The sequence below is a fragment of the Tenebrio molitor genome, chromosome 7, assembly GCF_963966145.1.
Source record: "Tenebrio molitor chromosome 7, icTenMoli1.1, whole genome shotgun sequence".
NCBI lineage: Eukaryota > Metazoa > Arthropoda > Insecta > Coleoptera > Tenebrionidae > Tenebrio > Tenebrio molitor.
This window is the reverse complement of record NC_091052.1, coordinates 6,478,298-6,500,910: the sequence shown is the minus strand read 5'-3', so window position 1 is coordinate 6,500,910 and position 22,613 is coordinate 6,478,298. Positions and strand designations below refer to the sequence as shown.

Genomic DNA, 22,613 nt, shown 5'->3' with positions numbered 1-22,613 from the left:
TGTGTTGCGCCGGTCGGGTCCACGTGGGACTGCAAGAGCTTTAAGCCGACATGAAAGCTCAGTTTCGCAGCATCCGCGGACAAACGCGCTTTCCAACAGGCAGCTTTAGTCTCGCGCTTGTCTACGCAACAGGCGGTACTTCGGCATGAAATTCGCGATTATGAACTCACGTAAAAATTTTGTAATTTCCGGGAGTGACAGTTTCTTGTCCTCTTTAAACAGTATTTTTTAGAACATGCTGAAAAAAAACAAAAATTATTTATGCAAAATAAAACTAACTCGCTTTAGTACGGACTAGTGACCACGGACTGAAATTCAAAAAATGTTCGTTTGTGGCTTTGTTTAAAAATAACTTTGTCCTGGAGGTAAGTTGCTGAATCAACACATCGCAATTTCCTGTTGTTATTTCGAATTTAATCGCCGCCGTTTAAATTTTGTTTTAAGTTTACATAAGCCGGAAGAGGATAAATAACAAAGTTGTTAACTATTTTTATTTTTGTTTTGACGCCCCCAACTTTTGTTTCCACATTTCCTAGCAGATAAAAACCTAAGTGGATGAAATAATTAAGTGAATGGCTTTTAATTTTTTTTCTTCGGTAATTGAATCGCCTTATCCTGCGCGTGTCGTTATCGAACTAATTTTTATTAGACATTTTATTTCAATTTGGAACCAAATGGGCCAATAAAAGAAGAGCTTTATTTTCTCAAGTGATGTAAAAAGAATATTTCAAAGTGTAGTAAAATCAAATTGGTATCAGTTTGGTTTTTAATTTGTTCCGGAGTTTCCAACTGAAAAGTTGCTTTCATAAAACGATGACATATTAGGCTCTACCAAACAACAGATATAACTCCACGTTGGCTTTTCAGTGTTGGTTGTTGGACTTCATAGACTTACTGAAATTGGAATTTGCATGAAAATGTGAGTCGTCATTGTTAAGATTGTTGAGATTTTATGGTAACTCGCTTTTGAAATTTTATTTTTAACTAAACCCAATTCACTGGCGTTTTAAGTCGAGGGATTGGGACAGCCAGTGTTAGGTCCATTTATTCTAAGCCTATTTCAGTCTCCTGATATGGCCAAGTTTCCAACAGCTGCGTTGGGTAATTGTCATCATTGCTTTTATTCGTTTGGACAATAAAATTCTTGTTTGTTTTTCTAATCCTTTAAAGACGCCAATTTGGAACGTTGCAAAATACAAGTCGATTTTGGAACCAACACGATTCGAAATTCTAAGCCCAATCTTTCGTTTTTATCAGAACCATCAATAACCAAGATCTCGCTTTTCAAGTCGAAAACTTCCGAGCTTATCTCTTAATTCTGCGTATTTTTTGCCAGCAACTTTCAAAATTTCTAATTGAATGTGTAAGTCAGTTTTACTGTGTTTACAGCTCCAGACGATATTAAAAGTTCCATAACTGAGACAGAAAACGGCGACATCAAACTAATAAGAATAAAGGCGAAACTTTTGGCCTCAAACTAATTTAACACCATACTCAAAACTTTACAAAGTGATACCCTCCATCATGCACTCGCAAAAACGTACACGTCAACTTTAAATTTCTTGAATTATTTAGTTATTGCGGGCGTTGTTAGTTCACGAAACTTCATTTCAATAACTTAACGTCAATTAACTGGAATCAACAATTACAGTTTGTGAGTAAAAGTTTCGTTTTATTGCAGTTGCTCAACAATTTTACGACGTGAAACTATCCGTTTTTTGCACAAACTCGTAAATAAGTCTTCATTATGCAAATTTAATCCTGGGCTACGGATATCTTTAAAACAGTGCCATTATTCATTCGTTCTGGTTACCCCTTTATTTTATCCAATTAGGGACGTCCTAGAAAATTTGTCCATCGCTGGAATTTCTAATAATGTCCTGAAAGTCCATTTCACGACACTGAAACGTCTGTTTCAGTGTCCGACTTGTGTAAATTATGCAATGGAACCATCGAGGTAAATAATGGAGGGTGAAATTGTCAAGCCTGAATGATTTTTAGGAACCCACGTCTAACTTTACGATTAACGTTTTTTCCAAAAGAAATTGTTTAATAATAAATACCAAACTCGAACATTATTGGAAACTTTATAGAATACACACGTGTATAGTTGGTTGCCTATTAATTTTTATGAGTTTCGATTTTTCACTGTCTTTGCCCTCTATTTAGCAACGAAATTGAGATCATCGAGAGATTTTCTGTGGAAAAAAGAGCCAGTGATTGAATAGCCCCGCATTATTTCGCCCCACTTTCCCATTGGATGTAGTTTACTGGGAAATATTTATAACTTCCCAACGTCTAAATTGTTAGCCTCGGCGAAATAAAATGAAGCTGACACTTATATTATTTCTCTCATAAATCTCGCCAAGACGAATTTCAAATATCGTTCAAGTATCACAGCTACTCCAGACAAGTTTTAAATTAAATTTCTTTTGATTTCTTCCCATAAAATTACTTCCATTCATGAGATTCGGTTGTTGATCAGGTTGATTAGGTTTTGGATAGAAATTATCGACTCCTGCAACTATTAAGTCGTAGTTCAATTAGCTACATCAAGTTTCAAAGCTTCGACAAGCCGTAGGGTGGGTCCAAGTTGTCCGCCGTCAAGCTTGTTAAATTACAGAATTTGATCACCAACAAAAATATGTTTTTATTTACAATATCCCTGGGATTTGTTATTTAGGTCACGAGAAAGTTTTTTCTACAATTTATCTAAGGCTTTCCGATTCGCTCCCCGTTAAACCCCCCATCACGGAAGTTTCATGGCGTTTTGGTCATCACGTGAGAAACAAAGAGGAATTTCCAGCGACATTTCCATTTTGTTTTCAGATGTTCTGAAGAATTGCAGTTGAGGGTCGTGTCAAATTGTTTCATTTGCATAACTTAAAACGCATTTGGGTTAAGGGTCGTAATAAATCTTGCGGGTTAGGATAAGTTAAAAAATGATTCATTTAGTTTGAGCAAATAAAACTTTTTCCGAACTTTATATAAATTTTCCGCGTTCGGCAGCGTGTGTAGGACGACGACAAGTCCAAATAATTCAAACCCCACATTTCCAACTTTTCACGAAAAGCAGATTTTTCATTCTCCGAATTTCCACGAACTCTTATCTCCCAGTAAAAAAATCATTAGCGACTCACTAATCAAAATCCAAGTAAAACATGTTCGCAGATTTTTTATTTTGAAATGAACTGGAGCAGGAACTGTTGACGTAATTACCGCGCATTATTGTTTTAATCTTCAAATATGAAGAAACGTCGCCGGTCATAAAACGTTATTGCCAAACGGAAGCGAGATGTGTCAAGAACGACCTAGATATAATAGACAGAATTTAATGACTATAAAGTTATTTACGAAAAACGACAAACGCCCTGAGCCGTCGATATTTTCTAAAATAAAAAATCGTCACAAACCGACATAAAACTGTTTTCTCGAGACGAACCAATTCTTATAATGGCCTTCCAGGCACTAGGCCATAAACTTATCCTTGTAAATTCATAAATCATAAATATTAAACCTGGCACACTATAACTGTATTACTAACATACCTACAGAACTAATTAATTATAAGTACAAAACCTTCCCTCCCATACAATTCTCCGTCTACATCATTCAAGTGCATTGATCTATTCCATCCAGCTTAGATCCTGACATAAAAGCTTCACACTACTCGCCCTGTCATGCCTCAATTTATTTAAATGCCATTTTACGAACACAATGCTTTATTATCAGTTTGCCATTCCTGCAGCTTAGCAGATAATTCAAGCTTTTCTCACTATCCTGAATGGAGAGACGATACTTTTCTTTTTGCAGTTATTTGCAGTACGAAGGGTTATTATCCCCTTCAGCGACTCCTTCTTTCAAACTGATACACGCTGGCCCCAACATATTACGTCTCTACATTGAAAGACTACTTGAGTATCGAAACACCTAAAATAAATAGCCGACTGTTTAATTTTTTCTTCACAAAAAATTTTAGCTTGCAAAAAAGTTTGTATTTTTGTTTATGAAAATTTTTCATTAAAAACTTAATGGAGAGGAGTGTTTACGCACACCTACGCTTGAATAAATTTCAGAGTCCACGGTAGTCTATGTTTACAATTAATTAAAAATTGCAACTTTCAGTTGCTATTTACAAAACGGATAACTAAAATTGGTTACACTCGTAATTTCTTTATGTTGGGAATGCCGTGTTAATCTTTCGCGAGCGCTTTTGTATCAGTTTGAAGTAACTTTTGTTTGGTCCTTTCAAGTTGCTTAATTCCCCTAATGTGGAAAGTTGCTGCCTTGAGAATCACTTTTTTTACTCTAATGGGCATTAATGTGTTTCTTTAAATGAGATATTTGCGGAGCGGAAAAAATGCCGTTTTATCAATGGCAAAACTGCGATTACTTCTTCTTGCTTACGCCATTAAATCCTTTGCGTGGGCACAGCGTTTAAATCCAGCGATTTTTTATTGTGTGGGATGATAATCCAAAATTGATTTTCCATTAACAGAATTAGACGAATAGTTATAAACGTCGTGGACCCGAATTTTTTGTCCATTACAAAAAGTGCAGTGATTTAGTTAAACACTCGTCGGTTAATTGCAAAAGTTAACGATTAGTTTGGCCGAAACAGGAGTTCAATTTATAAATTACAGTTCACAATTTAAGATAAGAGTTTTCTTTGGAACAGTCGTCGCACTTTTAATAAAATCTTGCACTCGAACTATCTAAAAGTGGAACTGGGAGTTTCGAAAAGAGGTGAATTTGTCTAGGCGTTGCGATAAGATCTTGTTAAAAGGGATTTTATAGTTTTCGCAGGTTTAATCGATTCTGATTGAATCGATGGGGCGTCCAAATAATTTATTAATGTTGACGAAATTCCCGAATTTCTGAATAATTCGGCGGATCACGCCGGCTTGGTTATAAACGAGCCTCACATTTTTCAGCGATTTTTATCAAGGACCTGTCTGATTTCTTCATCGCATCCGGGAAAATAAAACACACCAATTAATTTCGTCCTGTTTAAACGCGACGCAGCTATAAATAGATTTATTTTCAATGGAATAACTAACCTTCCGATGTTTACCTAGTCGAGTTCTACACTCTGAACAATTTATGTAAGGTATTAATATTCATGGACTCGCTAAATTAAGATTAAATATTGCGGTGGGTGTTCCGGAATGTTGTGCCACAACGTACCAAAATTCCTTTATTTCGGAGCTTCTTAATCCCCGTCCCATACACATTTAAAAGAAACTCCAAAAGACTCCCAGTCACAATAAAGGATTTCAAGGACTCCCTCACGATTAATCTTTATCAGGAAGGACCATAAATTTTCCCACCGGGATCAGTAACTAGCGTTTTACATACCAACAGATTTATTTTCTTCCCTAATGAATTCGGGTGCAGCAATTTGTCGCAGATTTACTTCATTTCAACCACCGCTTTGCTTAAACCCCATAACAATTGACTTTTCAGACGTTTTAATGAAAGCGTTCTTGAATTTGTCAGAATCAAGACTTGCAGGAAATTTCCGACACAAAGCAAAAAATTTATTACCGTCAAAGTGAAAATAGGAATTTACGAGCTCCATCGCATTCGTGGAGTTATGAATGTAAAAAAATATCTTCAAATGTGGAATTGCTATTGCTGTTTGCAATAATACATTTACTCCTAAAATATTATTGTTGCTCCACTTTATCTATACATCTTTAAGATTCAATTTTGCTTGATTCCCAATTATTGACAATTTCAATGAAATTCTCCAAAATATGTGAAATCTCTAATTGTGGAAAAGCACAGTTCGGTGTTTTCTTGATAACAATATTTGTATAAAGTAATTGGAACTTCCACATACGGTTAAACATCGTGCTAAAAATCAGTTTGTCTTCATTCTTTAGTTAATTAATTATTTTCGGCGTTTAAATTCGAAAGCAGATGAGACAAACAGTCCGATAACATTATTTGTGTCCGCGTTGTCTGGCCTTATGTCAACATTTTGCTATCTTGGTTTCTCTCCGAAAAGTTTAATACCTACTTAATGCTAAGTAAATAAAAAGTCGATCAATACTTGCTCTAGTCAAATGTATCTTTTCAATTTCCTTTCTCCGAACAAGAAGATTTGTTCATTTTGACGGTAGAAATAAGTCGTACAAAATTTTTCTTCTTTAAGCAAGATAATGGAAATAAAGACGTTGTTTGTTATGTAACAAACAAAAAGTATTGACAACTGCGAAGGCGTTCCGGTAGAAAAAAGTAGGAGATGGCGAATAAATTATTATCTGCGCGCACACAGAATAGCCCATTAACAGAATAAAAGATTGGTTTTCGTCTGGATGAGATGATTGACCGAAAGTGTCCCCAATCCAATTTGTTTTTAATTAATTGTAGGAAAAGCAAATTTAGGTATTCCCTGATCGTGTCATCGCGTTGCTATTTTTTTGTCATAAATGATTAAAGCATTTAACGTTCTCCATAAGGTACTTTGTAGAGAGTAAAGTAAAAAAACACTACAAAGCTGAGCGACAGGGTGTAAGATTTAAAGCGGAAAATAGTCTTAAGTGAATGATGGAGTCGGCGACATTTTCAACAAATTAAATTTCAGTTGATGAAGTACACTTCATAAAACTTACTGAGATTGCTGGTTTATTTAATAAAAATGGAGTACACCATGCACTTGTAACTTTCAGCATTGTCTCCTCTAGAAATGATTTAGATTAAATCTTTGAGGACAGTTTGTTTAATCTCGACACCAATTTAGGAATGATGAGATTCTGACTGTTCTTGCGACTTGATGTTCACAAAAATATATTTTATGGGCAAGACATAAAATTTAAAGAAAAGAGATGAGCACAAACGCACAAACAACGAGGATTTTGTTTGCTGATAACCATCCCCACAAGCACCCCCGATGTTAGCACTCTACAAGTCCGCTGCTTTGTCCATTTTTTCAACACTCTTTGCAATCTCCTTTTGTTATTACCTTTTCATTTCCACCTTTCCTGTTGTTTGTTGGTGCTCTAATTTGCGCACTTTCGGTCTCAACCCACTTTTTGCAATTTGTTAACTTAAATGATCGCTTATGTCTTTGATTAATGATGCCAGTAATAGTGCTTTCAGACCAGTTTTCTCTCCCTTTCGTCGCTTCGCTCCTTTTCGAACGATACACACAAGTTGCCCTTCGAAACGCTCACGGCCGAGTTGCAACCCTAACAAAATCATCAAACCTTCCTTAACTGAATGTGAGTTGCCTCCACGAGATAAAGTGATACACTCAGAGAAAAGGTGAACTGTCGAAGCTTTTTGACCGCAAAAACAAATACCGTTATTGCGGAAAATTGGAAAAGGTTTTCCGATTTGTCGAGTGACACTCTGAAAGGTGGCGTGCGGCAGGGGTGGAATTGATAATTTAGACAAGACCGGAATGGGCGCGAGAATTCGGTCGAAAATTAATTAAACAGCGTATGGTTAATTTGCCAGATGAACATTATTGCACGAAAATGTTCATATCGGGGTAATTAAATTAACTCACCCTCAGAGTCAGTTGAATGATCATTTTATGTCATCGAGAGGTGGGCGAAGATTAACAGGTTTCACTTTCCTTATTAAATTACATTTTCTTAAATGCACTATTTCGATGTACTAATTGGATTAAAGGGAATTTTTAACCGGAAGATGACTTACGACGACTGTCGTTATTGCGCCCCTTTTTACCATCGCGAATTCAGATGGAAATTTAGAAGCTGGCGGCGTTTTATTTTATATTATTATGACTCGTCGTCAGTTCCCGACCCCTAAAATGCTTGGTCTTAGTGTTCACCCTTATTTACACACATATTCCACCATAACTGATACCAGACAAATCTTTCGTCTTTAGCTAGTACAACAACCCTCGCTTGCGGGGTCGCGCTGTTTACTTTGTTCTAGCAGCGCCTCTCACCTTCATCACATTTTGTCCAAGAAGTCATTCCAAAGTTATGCGACGGCTCTCTCCGCGGACGTCTTAATTAACAGCTGGATTTCATCAGTTTGTTTGTATCGTTGTTGAAGTTCAAATGCAAACCACGTCCTTCTTTACGTATTCCGCACGAGTATATTTCATATGTAACGAGAAGCCTTTACAAGGCACCTACAACCCGGACTGGAGAAAGTAAATAGTTGCAAATCAATTGGCAATTTGTTAGCGAAGTCATCAGTAATCCCGCACAATCAAGTGGAAATTGCCGTTGGCCCTGAAGAGGGATCGAGGGCCGATTTGTTTACGGTACATTAATGTAGTGAGTGCAGTGGTAAAATCGTTGCCGGTGACACCACCATCTCTCTTGTTGCCTTTTTTAAATTGTAAGTAAACAATCGCCACCAAGAATTTTTCACAAGCACAATCGAGCCTGTCGAAATTTTACGACCCCTTTCGCAACATCCGTGCATTCACTTGTTTCATTTACATTTGATGGTAACATTTACATACACAGAGCAATTTTAGATACGTGAAGGTAAATTGGATGGGTGAGATCCTGCGATTCTATTCTCGTGAAAACATTAAAAATTGCGACGAAACCACCGCACAATCGATAACGCCTCGATCAACCCTTTGCGAATGTTTACTGGGGGCGAATTGGCAAAAGGGTTACACGTTTAAGGAACATCTCTTTTTATTACCTACCATTAAAAACGTTTAAATCACCCTGATTTACCAATTACACTGTTACAATTTATTTAATGGAAGATGTTTTCAAAGAAACGTAACCGTTTCTTTCTGTACCAGTTTCTTATTGGCGGAAAGCTTAAGTTGTAAAGCTCCGAGAACATGCATAAATTAAAGGAAACAAAAACCACTGATGCATCGTGAGCGACAAAGTCGTAGAATTAAGGACAATGAGGGATTAAACTTTCAACTAAGTTGAATACGTGATACACGAGCAATTATGAGTCGGAGTAATTCTGATACTCCCATTAATACAATATCGCTGGAACTAGACTTTGGGGCTCTCGAGATTTCACAGAGGTGTCATTAAGTGTTCCTGTAACTTGTGCTGAAAATTTTTATTGGCCACTTTAAGGCTTCCACCGTTTAATTTAATTTATGGAAGCATTCTGATGGGCTTCTGTTAGAGGGCGAATCGGTGGATTGCTCGCCCACTAAACAATTAAGTAATTGCTGGATAAACGAGAGTACAAAGAGTCTCTTCTGTGCGATTTCCCAACAACCGGTGCGCTCATTTCTCTTGCAGGAGTGCATTCTGCGCACGTGGCTCACACCTTGTTTCTGATTTCAGACTTAACAAACAGGTGAAAGATGAAGGCGGCGATTCTTCGTGAATAGTCCATTGTTGTTGTGTGCAAAACTTCGCGCTATTTAAATCAACAGTCGGTGAGACATGGAAGTGGGGAAGCACACAGGAGAGCGGTCTCGAAAACACAACCCTTGAGCGATTCATCACACTTAACACCGGAGCTGGCCGACTTCATGTTGGAAATAAAACAAAAATAAAATTGCAACTAGCGTTCAACACTTAATACAAACTCCACGGGAGGCGATAAAAACTAAATTGAGAAATGAAAAATGACGCCGTTCGATGTTCGATCAAAGGGAATCTAATAGCTGAAGCATCGAATTCCGGATACGTGATAAAAACCTCGCCGAAGACATGACACAACGGCTCCAATATGACTTTGAATCACAGCAAAACGTGGCCGGTGAGCACGCTGGCCGTTGTTCAACTCCGGGTGGACCCCCACGGAAGGACCTACAGCACTCTGACCGGAAACGGACCGGAAATACAGGTGATTGAAAGACAATTGTCAAAAATATACCCAAAATTTAATCGAAGAATTTTTTTCGCTTGTGAATTCACCAAAGCAACTTCTGACGAGACCGTAACTTGAAACAAATGATTTGAAGATTCCAACCGACGAGAATATTAAAAAAATGTTTTTTATTCAGTTTTGATTTATTACTTATTCAGAATTCTTGTTCCGACCATATCCGATATCCAGGAAATGTATGCGGCCAGATTTTTTTTATTATCCGAAAAATATCAATACATTTAATTTTCCGATTATACATCATTTTCCAGATGGTATTAATTAGTTTGATTGATTGAAATCTTTGCGTTCGTGTTCGTACGTGCTCCTTCAAGTTTCAGCCTGGATATGAAGATTCGAATCTTGTTGTCGACAATAATGACCGCACTGTGCCAGAAGCTAACGTACCCGAGAGGGATGTGGAGAACGGGGTTGTTTATCCCTTATCGAGGAACCATTTAGAACTGTTCACCAAGATGTCGGGCCACACTATCAGAACCACCATCAGGACTGACACGGTCTCCACCATATTGGAACAGGATACGGAATACGACCTTGAACATCACGAGGAGCAGGGTCAGTATGTCTAAATCAATCTCTTTTCAATTTATATTAGGTTTGGATCAAAGAAGGGTCTCCGTTTCGGATTCGCGTCATCGAGAGGCTCTGGCCAATTTTATCTCGTAATTATGAAGCTTCTTCTGTTGGCTGAATCATTAATAATGTTTATGAAAAGAGGGAAATTTTCTTTTGTTTGTGGAAATAAGTTTATTGATTTTTACAAAAGATGCTTCTTAACGAGTGAGCCGTGCGAAGTATTAAATAAAGTTGTTCAAGACGGACAAAAAATCATTTTTACAACACGCAAAAACTGTGAAGCTTAACAAAAGCTCTTCTTGTCGAAAGTTGCAAAGTAGCGTGCCCGCAAAAACTTTGCGCCGCTTTAATAATGCCCGGTTTTATTAAATTAGCAATTCTTGACTCAATATAAAATTGCGACTAATATGTAAATTGCTAAATTTATAATTTTATGTGGGCAAATCTGAAACATCCCTTTTAAGATGATAACGTTTCTTTCCTTCTAGTTCTGTTGGCAGTTTCGGATTTGTTGACAGTTTTATTGAACGACGGAACCATCACGAGTGATAAAATAATAAAATAGGCCATAATCGCCTTGTCGAAATTGTACTTCTGACATAAATCATCGCTGAGAATGCGTGACCTAGGTATAAAAAACTACTGACCGGGCAGCGATTTTTCTGTCGCGATTTCCACGATTTTACGATTACATCTACAAGAAACTTGCGATGGTCTCAGTTGCCATTTTTAGAAACGATCCATAAATACCATCAAAATCACAAAAAATACATTTCCGCTAGATCAATGGGATAGATCCTCGAGGAATAAATTGCCGAAAATGATACGCCCCAACAAACAAATTGAGTTGTCAAGCCCACGACGGTTCAAATTTCAAATACCGGCTCACTATGGAGCTAGTTTGCAAAACATTGTAATGGATTCACTTTTTTTTTTCTAAACATATATCAAAAGACTTCCGATTCAAAATAGATTATGCGAGAAAATAAAACTGAAGTAATATATTCAGCAAAGTATTATAAATCACGTTTTTTATGGGGGTATTGATCGAAGAATATCACTTAAAGACACATCAGCCTTTTATACCTTCTTGTTGAATTTTACTACCAATTCTGTGTTGGGGTTATTGGTAATTTGAAACAAAAGTTGTTTTTGAATTTTTAATAATGATTATTCATGGCCCGTCTAATATTTCAACTGTGTAGATGTATGTGACACCTCGGAGCAAAGTAATGCGAGCTTTGCAATCGATTCCAGCTTTCGGTTTTGTTTTTACAAAAATCTAGCAACACGTGCAGCCAGATTGAATTAATGAGAGGATTATTAAAAGCAGAAACCGCAACAGCTATATATTTTTTATTGTTGACTGTGAACTATTGCCACTTTCAGAACCGGATAAAAGTTATCTGTTATATAAAAATGGTACCCTAGCTTAGATCTAAACTCAATTATCTTTGATAGAAATGGAATATTTAAATATAAAAGACGGATGAAACCATTTAAATCTCATCGGTTCTATAATGTGTAATAGTCAAACTGTTCAAAACCTATGCTAAAGTCGTAACAACACTGGAAAAATGAAAAACAAGTTCATTACCATCTGTCCACCCAAAAAAAAATGAGGTTGGCAGATTTACATGGTTTATAGCACTTAGTTTTGCCCTTTGTCCCTAGGGATATTCCAGCAATTTTTGTAGGTATTTGACACTTTGATAGATTTGTGTCCCGTAAACACATCTTACAACACTTTATTTTGTAAAATTTGGTAAAAATTGACGTTTTTATTTAATTATTTTACACTCACAGATTTGCCCTCAAAACACAACTTACACCATTCAATTTTCTTAAATTTACACCAGATTGTGAGAGATAATAATGATGATATTTCATTATCTCATCAAGGCACCTTTCAGCATTTATTTATATTTTATTTATAGTTACATAATGAATGCTTTCAAAACAATAATTTGTTTCTCTGATTTGTTTATTTAGGTGTCGCCATCTGCGGCCAAATGTCGTACTACATACTTCTATTGTTGACAGAAGCGCAAAATTAGAATTTAAAAGCAGTGATAGTAGAAGGTAGTTATCTTATCAATTTTTGTTTTTTTTTGTGAGTAATTTACTTTCTATTGGCACGCACGGTGGCTTTTAACTTACTTGATTTTATTTTAAGGCGCCAACCAATTTGAGGTTAGATTTTTTCTCATTAACATAATAGTGTTTTTTTTGAAACGTTTGCATTTACATTCAAATTATATGATGAAATCTTGACTTCGTGTGACTCACTTTTAGGTATTCCTTGATTGTCGACCCCTTCATACTAGGGGTGTGATTATGTCACCTCCAGTAATAAATAACTGAATAACAGTAAATTAATTTTTACTTCGGTCACTTAACAACTCAATATATTTTGGGACAAGTGCATTCAACCACTTTTCTCACTTCTTTAGCTTTAGATAAAAACCCATTTACATAAAGAGATGTTAATATGGACCATTATCATTCTTGTAACACACATTTTCAGCGTGTTCATCTTACACAGATAGTGGCAACTTGGAACTTGGTTATTTTCCTAAAGTTATGCCTCCCGAGACCGCAATTTACTCAAGAAACCCGATTTAAATCAACGTAAAAAAGTGACAAAAGTCGTAACTTTATAGGAATTTGTAAAGGTACTATTTACCGCAAATAAATTAAGAAATTAATAGAAAATTTTTCAAAAAAGTTAGTGTAGGTCTGTTTTGCACACGAGTCTTCTATTTCTTAATCCTTCTGCAGGGATTACGTAGACCCAAGGAGTGACCAACTGTTGTGTAGCTACGAGTAAGACATAAATCGTTGAATTATTTGTTATGTTCGGAAACTGGGTGAGAAAATAGGTCAGTTATTTCATCATGTGCATTTCTTGAGAATCCCAGTTGCATCGTAAAGGACTTAAGATTCCATAATCTGTGTTAGCAAATTTCGTAAATTCCGTTTATTTACCATATTTATTCAGATGAAATTTGATGCGGCATCCGTAAAATATGCATTGTGATATTAAGTCAGTTATGATAAGCAAAAGTTATCTCTTTTGTAACAGCTAAGTCGGCTAAAACAAGAGTAAATAAATAATAAAATAAACAAATCTGTCTAAAATATAACCCATTATTAAAAAGAATGCAGAAAGCATCGGTAATAAAAATTAACATAAATTGATCTACTAATAAAATTAAAAGTATGTACTTCTCGTTTTGCTCACGTTGATTAGAGTTTTTATTAAAATAATTGGCAACGACAGAGAATTTTTAATTAAAATTTGTCTGATTTGCAGATGTTTTAGATAAGGCAATCAGATTGTGCTTGGCCAATTTAATCAAAAAAAAAAAATCCAACTAAGCCAAATATTTCCCCAGTGATCAAAATTTTATTAGACCGACTCATTTATCAAGCTGTCAGCTTTGGAAACTTTTCCAAAAACACTTTCATATGTTTTACATGTCATCCTCCCACATTCTTCATACAGCTCCGCCAAACAAACCCACGCCCAATCCTCCGAACCGAACGTCAACCCCTTTCATGTTGCAGGAAAGTGCGTGCCCCGCCAAGACGATCCTCTCGCAGCCGACCTGGAGAAATTCCACGTCTTAGCCTTGACTCGCATCGAGGAGAACATCCACGAGAACGAGTGCCACGGTGTCGGCCGCCGCCCCAGCATCAAAGTCGACAACTGGGACTTCATCTACACCGAAACTAAACAGAACCGATGTCCCATACACTCGAACGGAGGCGCCCCCAAAGAACCCCCAGAGTTGCCCCTGGACGCGAGGAAGACTACGACGTTGCGAAGACATTACTATCTGGAAGGCGGCTGGGGGTGGGTTGTGGTGGTGTGTTCAGTGCTGGTGCATGTGTTGAACCACGGGGTGCAACTGTCTTGTTCGCAACTTATTCTCCCAGGATCGGAGAAGTTCAAAGTGGAGGCTGTGCATTTCGCAGGTGAGTTTTTGTGTAATTTGCAGCGAATGTAAGAGGGGAGCGTGCGCTCGCCTCTTGCTAATATCACAATTGAACTTCGTCTATCGGTGGATGCACTGCCAGCTATCGGAAATTGCTTTTGTTGAGGTTTTATTGGAAGTTTTTTCGGGTTGAGGTGTGAAAGAGTCAGCTTGCAGACGGGAAAAAGGACAATAGAAATATGAACAATTCGTATGGAAAGTAAGTTGACGCAATGGTGGTGGAATCCAAATGAATTTATCTATCGCAGCGGGGTATCGGAGATGAAATCAGGCGAGCAGTCGGTCGAATCGGGTTGTTTTACGACAATTAAGCGAAAATTAAAAATTCTTGTACACGATTTAATTCAAACATTCTCATTTGCTCTCTCGAGACTGAATTATCTACACTTTAGAACTCGAATGCACCAATTAAATTTAATAGTTGCCCTCGAAAGCAGTAAGTGCGTCATTTAAAAACAAACTAGTCTGTAGAACTAACAATGTTTTGACCAATCGCAGACCACTAATAAATATATTTTGGGAAAGGGTTAATCATCAGAAATGATAAAAGAGATTGAAAGTTATCTGAATTGTGTTTCTCTCGTGGTATGTTTGGTCTCGTTCCGTCCGGCCTTTTTCGCCAATTTTCCAATACCACATCCTCTCGGTTGCTCATTATACAGGGTGCCCAGGATAACGTGACCGGCATCACGATCTCGCATATGATAAGAGATATCTGCGGTCAAATTAACTGAACTGTTCGCTTTAATTAGTGCTATCAATTCGTAGAATCAGGTTTGAGTTATTTGCATTGATTCAGAAGTTGTCGCGCTAAAATTAAACTGGTTTCTTCGCGTAAAGTTATATAGGAAAGTAGTTAATTTGATTAATTCCAGCTTAAAGGGTTGCTGCTGATTTGACGCCATGATGAGATAATTAAGACAACACGAGTCGGTGTAAAATTTACCAAATTAACTTAGTGAGAGCTCTTTGAAACTTGTACGATACACAAGGTGGCTGTCAGGGTAACTAGTTTTATATGTTTCCACCCTTATTTGCTCAACGACGTCGTAATAATCATAATTGGTCTAAAGAGAAGACATCTGCTGAGAAAAATTACACAATCAGTTTGGAAATATGAGCAGCAAGTGTAAATTTGACCGGCGCATCCACCACAATCGCATAGAGGGAAATTTAATTTTTCTACTCATAACCTCAAAATCGGTTATTCTCGGAGTGTGGGAAATCTGATTTCTCGCAAGCCGTGTTTTTTATAGCAGAAACTAGGGGAAATTGCATTGTAAGGTTGGCACTTAATGACGTAGACAGACGGAAACGTCAATTCGCAAAACAAAATGGACGTTTCGTCACATTTCCAATTGTACTTAACATTAATTCTCATCAACACATAAGTAATAATAATAATAATAAATAATTTTATTATAAAACACATAAGAATACAATTCAAAAAGGTAAGAGTAACAACAACGTTCTGCAAATAATTATTGGTGAAGAGGAAGAATTTGTTGTGACATCGTACTCGTAGAAGACGCCACCGACGCTTTAAATTTTAATAATCTAGTAATCAGCGTGGAAGATGCTACCAACCTAATGGCAAAAAAGTAACTAATGTCATATTACATATTTACTTTTTATTCGTCATAAAAACTTCAAAATTACCTATGAAAAACAAAACTCAGCATTGTAGCTTTATTCATGCAATTTTTATGTAAATATCTGTTATTAGAGAACTGTCACTTGCCACAAAATAAGATGCAAGCATAAATGTTTCTTTTTATCGCTTATTAAAATAAATGACAGTTATGACTATGAGAATGACATTCCAAATAAGAATTTATCTAAGATTATGTTTGGTAAATAAATTTTGATGGCATTTTTAGCACATTTATGATATGGCATTTATCTTATGGTAATTTTTATTTTTTTTATTATCATCTTTAATATCGAATGCAATATTTCGATGGTGTCGATTAGTTGTCGATGTTACATTGTAGAAAGCTCCAACTCGAGACTTACCTAGAAGTTGCTTTCGTTATCTATTATTTGAGCGGCGAACTTTGTTTCTGATATACAATATGACCCTCGAGCCCCTCAGGGGAAAAAACCTTATTTAGTCTGATTTGACGATTTGCCTTGACATGCTTTGTTGCAGGATAAAAAAAGAAGAAAAAAAGCTAACATCTCACTGGATTATTGTGAACGTTAAGTTCTGATAAATCAATAATAGAAAAATGTGGTGATAAATCGCTCAGCATCAAAATTAAGAAGCTATGTGAAGATCAAAGAGTCAGTTTATTTTAATCTAAACACATTTCTATATTTCTGTCACAGATAAACATCCTTTGACATATCGAGAATGGCAACTAAATTATGGAGAATTTGTAGCTTTCGGACCCAGGAAATGATATCTAATTCTGAACGTACTACATGCCTCAGTCACTCGAAGAAGTTGCAAAAACTTCTCAAACATCCTTCCAATGTATCTTATAAATACTTTAACTACACAGTTTTGATCTGAACTTCTTGTTAGCCGCTCCTTTACTTTCCAACTTCATTAATGTAATTTCGCTCTAACGATATTATGTTTATATTAAATAATCCCGGCTCACTCTTTTAGTATCGTTAATAACGTTAACGACTTAATACTAATGCGTAATTACGAGGAAAATTCTTAATTCAATTCACTCGTGTTTTCGTTTAAAGGTGCCGAAAGGTTTTATCAAATACCAGAATTTTTTGTTGCAAATAAATACTTCGCCTTGAGTACGTAACACCCACCTTATGCAAATTTTCTAAATAATAAAGAGAATAGAAGCGAAGTGGAATAGTCCCTGTTTAGCATTTCTGCTGTAGTCGTTTTTGCTTGTTCCTGTGAAAAGCCATCGTCATTATATGCAGAGCTAAATTATTGCCATTAATTTTTTTCAATCTCGGCATTTTAGCCTCATTTTATATATTAAACGGCAGCATCAATCTTTGTCTTCCAATTTTAATTTTTATTAACAATATATTACTTTTCACCCTCGCGGATAATCCGGAAACGTCACCGATTTTTCTCTGGCAACGGAAAAAGTGGCAAATTACTCCCTAGAAGGTACGACCCAGATAATTTGTCGGTTTGCATGTAAATATTTATTATTCAGCGCAACGTCCAGCGTGAAACGTGAATCGGAAAAATTATGTTGTGTGATGCACCACAGAGGATTTTCCATTTGCTAGATAACGACCTAGTCCACATGTTTGATTTTAACAAACTTGCAAAAATCGAAGCGTTTTAAAAACTGGACAAACTGTAGTAATTGGACTGTCGCCACAATTTATCCCGGTTCGATTATTCGAAACCCTGCAAAATCGGCAATTCTCTAAAATTGAATCAATTTAATTCGTGAAAAATTATGATGTTAGGTTTAATTGAATCGTTGAACTAATTCCGCCGTGTAAAATAAATATTAGCAGGAGGTGCGATCGATAGTGTAGGGATTCGTTAGGTCTCCTAATAATTTAATTAAACATTTATCTTATAGAAAGGGAAATTGATTAATAGCTAGTTGTCCCTATTAGGTTACAGCGCACCTTCAGCACTCAGGTTGCTGAAGACCTTAGGTTTATTTCAAATAGGGTGGAATGAAATTTGTTCATGACATTGATGGCTTCTTTGTGGTATTTTACTGTGTAAGATAAATTCTAATTTGCATTGTAAATTGTTCCAGGTAAGTATCGATAGTTACATAATTTAATCAATTCCTGCGACCTTGCCTAGGAGATGCGATAAATTTCCGCATCACGGTAAATTTCTCGTGAAATTCAGTTTCCTAAAAATCGAGGTCATTCTTAATTGAAAATAACCAAATCGAGCGAACAGTTTCGCAAGAAAACAGAAATTCCTCCGTAACCGATTGTACCGGATCCATTAAACTAGAATCTTACCGTTATTAGCAATAAATTTCCCTTAATCTCGCTTACCTATACATGCATATGGGAAGTTTGCGATGTTATTCTTCCCTCATTCGTTATAAGTTCGCGTGAAAAGTTTCAGGTTTGTTCTATTTTGTTCGCGCCGCTCAGTGACCGAGTAAGCCACGGCAGTAAAACTTCCCCGGAAGATCCGAGATCTCAGGAGGAGAGCACTAAGCCCCAATTGCTCTGTCATTGCTTTAACTGCAGCCGACGACAAAGATTTCTACTTCCAATTTAATATCTGTGTCACCATCGATTAATCAACGGTTAAAAAGCCGGAAACGTGGGATTCACCGACGAGAAACGGCAATATTACTGTAACAATGGAAAAAATTCAGACAAGAAACGAGAAGGGCGTGGGTTCACACTTAATACGAAGAGATTACAGTACTGTTGATTCTTAATTGCGTTTTTTATTTTTTCGGTGTGTTTTTTGTCGACAGACGTACCTCTGAGTAAAATTAGTAACTCCAGAGAGTGGTTATTGCGATTACAATGCAGAATTTCTGTTCCAACATGTGCAAAGTTTAAATTCAATAAAGATCACGAGGATATCTGGGATTTCAGCTTAATGTCACGTTTTGCATTTTGTGAATTCAGTCCAAAGCATATTCGTTGCATCCCTACAGGACAAAATTATATCGTAGATAAATTCGCTGCTGAAAATGGCTCACTCGCAATGTTGAAGCCAATTAACCTGGAAATATCTTAACAAGAGAATTTTTACGGATTGATAGTTTGCTAACTGCAGAAATAAAACAACTGGTGCTCATTATGAAAAGATATGAATAGCTTCCAATACAAACGGAAAGTTAAATTAATTTATTCTAAAAGTCTCGTTGTATTTTGTTTGTTGCTCGGTGTGTAAACGAATGCTTTCTGAATTATGCAACTGTGTCGAGTAAGTATCCTTCAGGTCAGATTCATGCAAGTTTAAAGTTTCATTAAATCCAAGATAAGGTTAATTTGTGACGTTCTAAAGTGTGGACAATCAAACTGGATCCTGGTGTGCTGCATGAAACTTGATTACCATTTGAAAAAAGTGTCTGCGTTCGGACAAAGAAGTGGCGTTTTAAAGACGGCGTTGCTGTTTTATTAGTTCTTCCTAAGCACCGGACTAATAAAAATTCTATGAGCGCGGCAAGATTAAATGAATAAATTCAATGTAACGTATGTGGCAAGGTTTGAAACAGTGCACTTTCCCAATATAAGCTGCAGCGGGAGAACGCGGAGCAGGAACGTGATGTACGGCAATTCCTGCAACAAGGATGTGGCCGTGTCCCGTCCCTAAATATTGCGGACGGGCGATGAGACATGAAGCCATCCATAAGAGGAAGGACATTCGGTGAAATGTTAATTTAAAGCGGGGATCGTTGACCCGCAGGACGAGCATTCCTCACGCTGTACAGAGCGTTGCAACGAATTTGTCGCTAGCCAACTGATTTATCGGCCGGTATATAAATCCTCGAAAACAATAAATAGTGGCTGTTTAGTTTTTGCATTATCAAAGATCTTGCCGTGAAATATGAGATTTTCATGTCCGAAATGGACAGCCGGCGAGATATAAATCGCAGTTGGATTTGAATATTTAAATGCAACCCCATTTGTGAACGGCGAAAATATGTCAGTGCTCTTTTTACCTATATCCTATTTATACACACACTACTGGCATTGTTGCCGACAGACATCTTACATCAATAAATATCAAACACGTTTAATTCTTAAAGTTTCAAATTAAGTCGGAGTTATTCTCCAACGATATTCTTACTTGACATTATAGAACTGAAACGAATTGCTTTGTACCAAATTTTTTATTACAAAATCTTGTCTGAGATTAAAGAAAGAGCAAGTTTGTTTTTTTTATTTTCTCCGTCAAGTAGCAACCAACAAACTTTCCCATTTACTTTAAAGAAATTACATTTCACTGTTCTAACAGTCTTTACCGTCTGCATCGACTAATCACTTTAACTACATTTTTTTCTAATCCTTTGATCTCATAATAATCTGAGCTAGACTCCATAATCCTGAACTTTTTCATCAAATTTTTCCACTTTCCGAATAGTGCTTGCTCGTACTTGTTTTCGTTTTAGACAAGAATCCAATCAGTTTGTTAAAAACTGAATTCACAGCAACCTTTTTACAGGTTTCGCTGAAATTTCCATCTAACTAAACGAAGATCATTTTTCAACTCCCACAATGTTACAAAACACTTTCTTAAGACGTGTATTTGAATATATCGACGTTGCCGAGCCGTTCTTTTTCTTTGAGTGTTTTCCTGGGGTCTCTTATTTTGTCAATAACCTCATACTCCATTTGTCCGTTTTCAGTAGTAGCAATTTCCTTTATTTAATGATAATAAATTTTATAAATCTGTTTTGGGATTTATTTTGCAGAAAACGTTCTCAAAGGGCCCACGTTGGCCAAAAAGGTACGTAAAAAGTGACAATTTATGTAATTTGTTTTCTTCGAATCTAAACTATTCAAACTGCGATATTTTTTTATGTTAAACCAGTTAACTTTACGCAGATTATATTCTACTGCTGTCTTATTCACGTGGTAAAAGAAACTCACCAGTAGCTGATTTCACAATTACGGTACTGTAAGTGATAATATACTCGTAGCACTCCGAGCCACGAAATAATTAATTTGGCATAAAATTCTTATTGTGTCATCCCGCTCACGATATTTAATAAGAAAATTAAGAAATGCGAGTGTAAAATAAGAAATGAAGTTCCTTAAATTTGGGTCGTTGGTTTTTGACAGCACAATTTGTATTTCTAAACTGACATGGATGATATATGCGTATTGCATCCAGTGGCGGCACAAGGACCGCCACTCAAAGATTAGCAACATGAAGTCAAATGTTTATTTTTTAAAGAATTTTTCATCTTCTGTCTGACGATGTAAGCATGTTTTAGATCGGCCGATTAAAGTAAAATATGTAGAAAAGAAATAAATTTCGATTACATTGACCACTTAAGGGCGAGAATTAGACACGAAAATCGGTGAATTTGACCAGAGGTTATTCATAATGTTCTCGAGGAATTTGAATACAATTTGGATATAGGTTAGGAAGTTGGTGGAACTCATTTTGAGAATTTAATTTGATGATATAATTTAATTCGCATCAAAATTTACGGAATTTACTAAATCAATCGACGCACTGAAAACTTACACTATTGCATACAGGATAAAAAATCCTTTAAAAAATATTTGATCTCTGTTGCCATTTAAACTCTTTGAGTTGCCCTCCATTGCGCCGCCACTGGAAGAAATGGAATAGTATAATCTATGCCAGAACATAACAATTTAGAAATACAAAGTGACCTCTTTCAGGATATTTGCGAAAAATCGACGATATAAATTCACTTTGTGTATTTATTTTAATTTTTATTTGGCTTCATTTTGCCGTGTGTAAACACGTAAAACCTCTACCACGAATAAATTTACTTTACTTTATGTTACACGTATAGATTCCAACTACATTTGTTTAGTGCACAAATTGAACTTAACCAAACTTGATATGCGTGTTATCGAGGAATCCTGTTCTAAATTTACGGTCGACACGTACGTTTGATTTTCACAATTCGATCTTGTCCAAGTGATAAGAGATACACATTGAGCGAACCGGATTCGAATACTTACCACAGTTCAATCGAGAGTTCCATTGCTTTTTACAGCACAAACTCCAACTTCCGGCCCGATAAATTTTATAAACTTCCTTTTGAGATAGATACTTTTAATACCTCTCTATTTTATGTTGGTTTTTTTATTCCCAAACGAAGGCAGTCACAACTATTCAATCATTATTCGTCAATGTGTTCATTTTGTATCTTCAAGTAGGCGTAGAAAGGTCGATTGCGAACGCACCACAGTATTCAAATCTAACCTCAATTTTTGCGTTGTTTGTGTTTTTACTCTGCAGACTGGCCCGATGTAACAGTAGAGTTGTCGATCAGATCGTCAATATCTTTGTTGTTGAAGTAACCAAGAGTCAACAGTAGGAGTGTCGGTAAATAGCTTTCGCTGGTCCAAATGAAGTAGTTTTTATCGAAGTGTCACCTGTTATGTTTGCGAAACACAACAAGGGACTAATTTATGTGTTTAGGATTAGCGCGATAAATCCGAATTTACTACGATAATGCAAAAATATGAACTTTGTGGTGAAATACACGCTAATCCAACAAACTCATTTTCGTGGAGTCGTTGTGTTAACCAATTATAATAAAGCTGATTACGACTTAAATGTCAACGGACAAAAATTGC

General features: G+C 36.4%; 1 protein-coding gene across 3 annotated transcripts in view; it reads left to right on the top strand.

The window, feature by feature from the left end:
* The first annotated feature begins 91 nt into the window (after positions 1–91).
* The window catches only part of LOC138134556 (monocarboxylate transporter 12-like), a 99,320-nt gene continuing 76,798 nt past the window's right edge, over positions 92–22,613 (top strand). Inside the window, exons 1-4 of one of the 3 annotated variants that reach the window (XM_069052888.1) lie at positions 92–365; positions 9,264–9,771; positions 10,134–10,368; positions 13,960–14,370. In XM_069052888.1, the coding sequence (XP_068908989.1) occupies positions 9,655–9,771; positions 10,134–10,368; positions 13,960–14,370 (763 nt within the window). In that variant the 5' untranslated portion in view covers positions 92–365; positions 9,264–9,654. Of the gene's footprint in view, positions 366–8,215; positions 8,329–9,263; positions 9,772–10,127; positions 10,369–13,959; positions 14,371–22,613 lie in introns of those variants that run through there. The other 2 variants (XM_069052886.1, XM_069052887.1) reach the window with 2 other exon arrangements.